This window comes from Cordyceps militaris (assembly GCF_000225605.1).
Source record: "Cordyceps militaris CM01 unplaced genomic scaffold CCM_S00005, whole genome shotgun sequence".
Lineage (NCBI taxonomy): Eukaryota > Fungi > Ascomycota > Sordariomycetes > Hypocreales > Cordycipitaceae > Cordyceps > Cordyceps militaris.
Window position 1 is genome coordinate 1,870,912 of NW_006271973.1, and position 951 is coordinate 1,871,862.

At 59.7% G+C, this 951-nt stretch overlaps 1 protein-coding gene across 1 annotated transcript in view; it reads left to right on the forward strand.

Moving 5' to 3' along the window:
* Positions 1–354, forward strand: part of CCM_06943 (tRNA (guanine) methyltransferase Trm5) — a gene marked incomplete at both ends in the record, with an annotated part of 1,682 nt that extends 1,328 nt beyond the window's left edge. The window contains one exon of the mRNA XM_006672081.1: positions 160–354. Within this exon, the coding sequence (XP_006672144.1) occupies positions 160–354 (195 nt within the window). The remainder of the gene's footprint in view (positions 1–159) is intronic.
* Positions 355–951: the final 597 nt, after the last annotated feature.

Genomic DNA, 951 nt, shown 5'->3' on the forward strand with positions numbered 1-951 from the left:
CTGCCGCCGACCGTCGCGCACTTTGTCATGAATCTGCCGGCGTCGGCGCTCGAGTTTCTGCACAACTTTCGGGGCATCTACCACGACGAGGAGGCGCTGTTTGCGCCGCACACGGACACGCGGCTACCGTTGGTTCACGCGCACTGCTTCGCCGTCAAGGCCGACGATGCCACGCCGCTAGACGACATTTGTGACCGTATCGAGAGGGAGATTGGCGTCCGGCTGGTGCCGGGCGACGCCGAGGTCGACGGCCAGGTCTCAATTCACGAGGTGCGCGACGTGGCCCCGGCGAAGCGCATGTTTTGCGCCAGCTTCCGCGTCCCGCCGTCGGTGGCCTTTGCCCCTCGCTCTTGAGGCGCACTCTTCTTTGCATGCGCCTGTATGGATGGGGCGGGTTCGATGCTACGAAGTACGTTTTTTCAACGCGGAGAACTTGGATAATTGGTGCAGCGAACGAACATGCTCTCTCATAACTACTGGCTTAAGGGGGGGTACAGGTTGGATCAAAGTACATGTGTGTCGTTTACCTGGGCCGTACCAGCCCAGAGCTTCACAATCTGGCGGGGTCGGGCAAGAGAGAGATGGCGGCTACGGTGAAAACAGCAGATAACCGCATTTGCCATGTACGGGAATATGGCGAGGATCTACGGGCGGTGCGGAGTGCAGGAGGAAGCAAAGAGACGGCATCTACGCGCTGTGAGCTGTCGGAGTACGAGCAGAGAATGGTGCGATAACCACGCGCATTGGCCTTTTGGCGGTGGCACGCGACCACGACAATCGTCAGACATGGGCAGTTTTGGTGATACAAGGGACGATCATAGGAGCATCGGTGCATGGAGCTGCATTGTGTCCGTGGAAAAGAGAACTGGGCGGTTCTCCGATGCAGGACAATGCCGGTGCTTGATCACGCCGGACGGCGGACAGTCTCGACCGAGATAAGGGCCAGCCGCC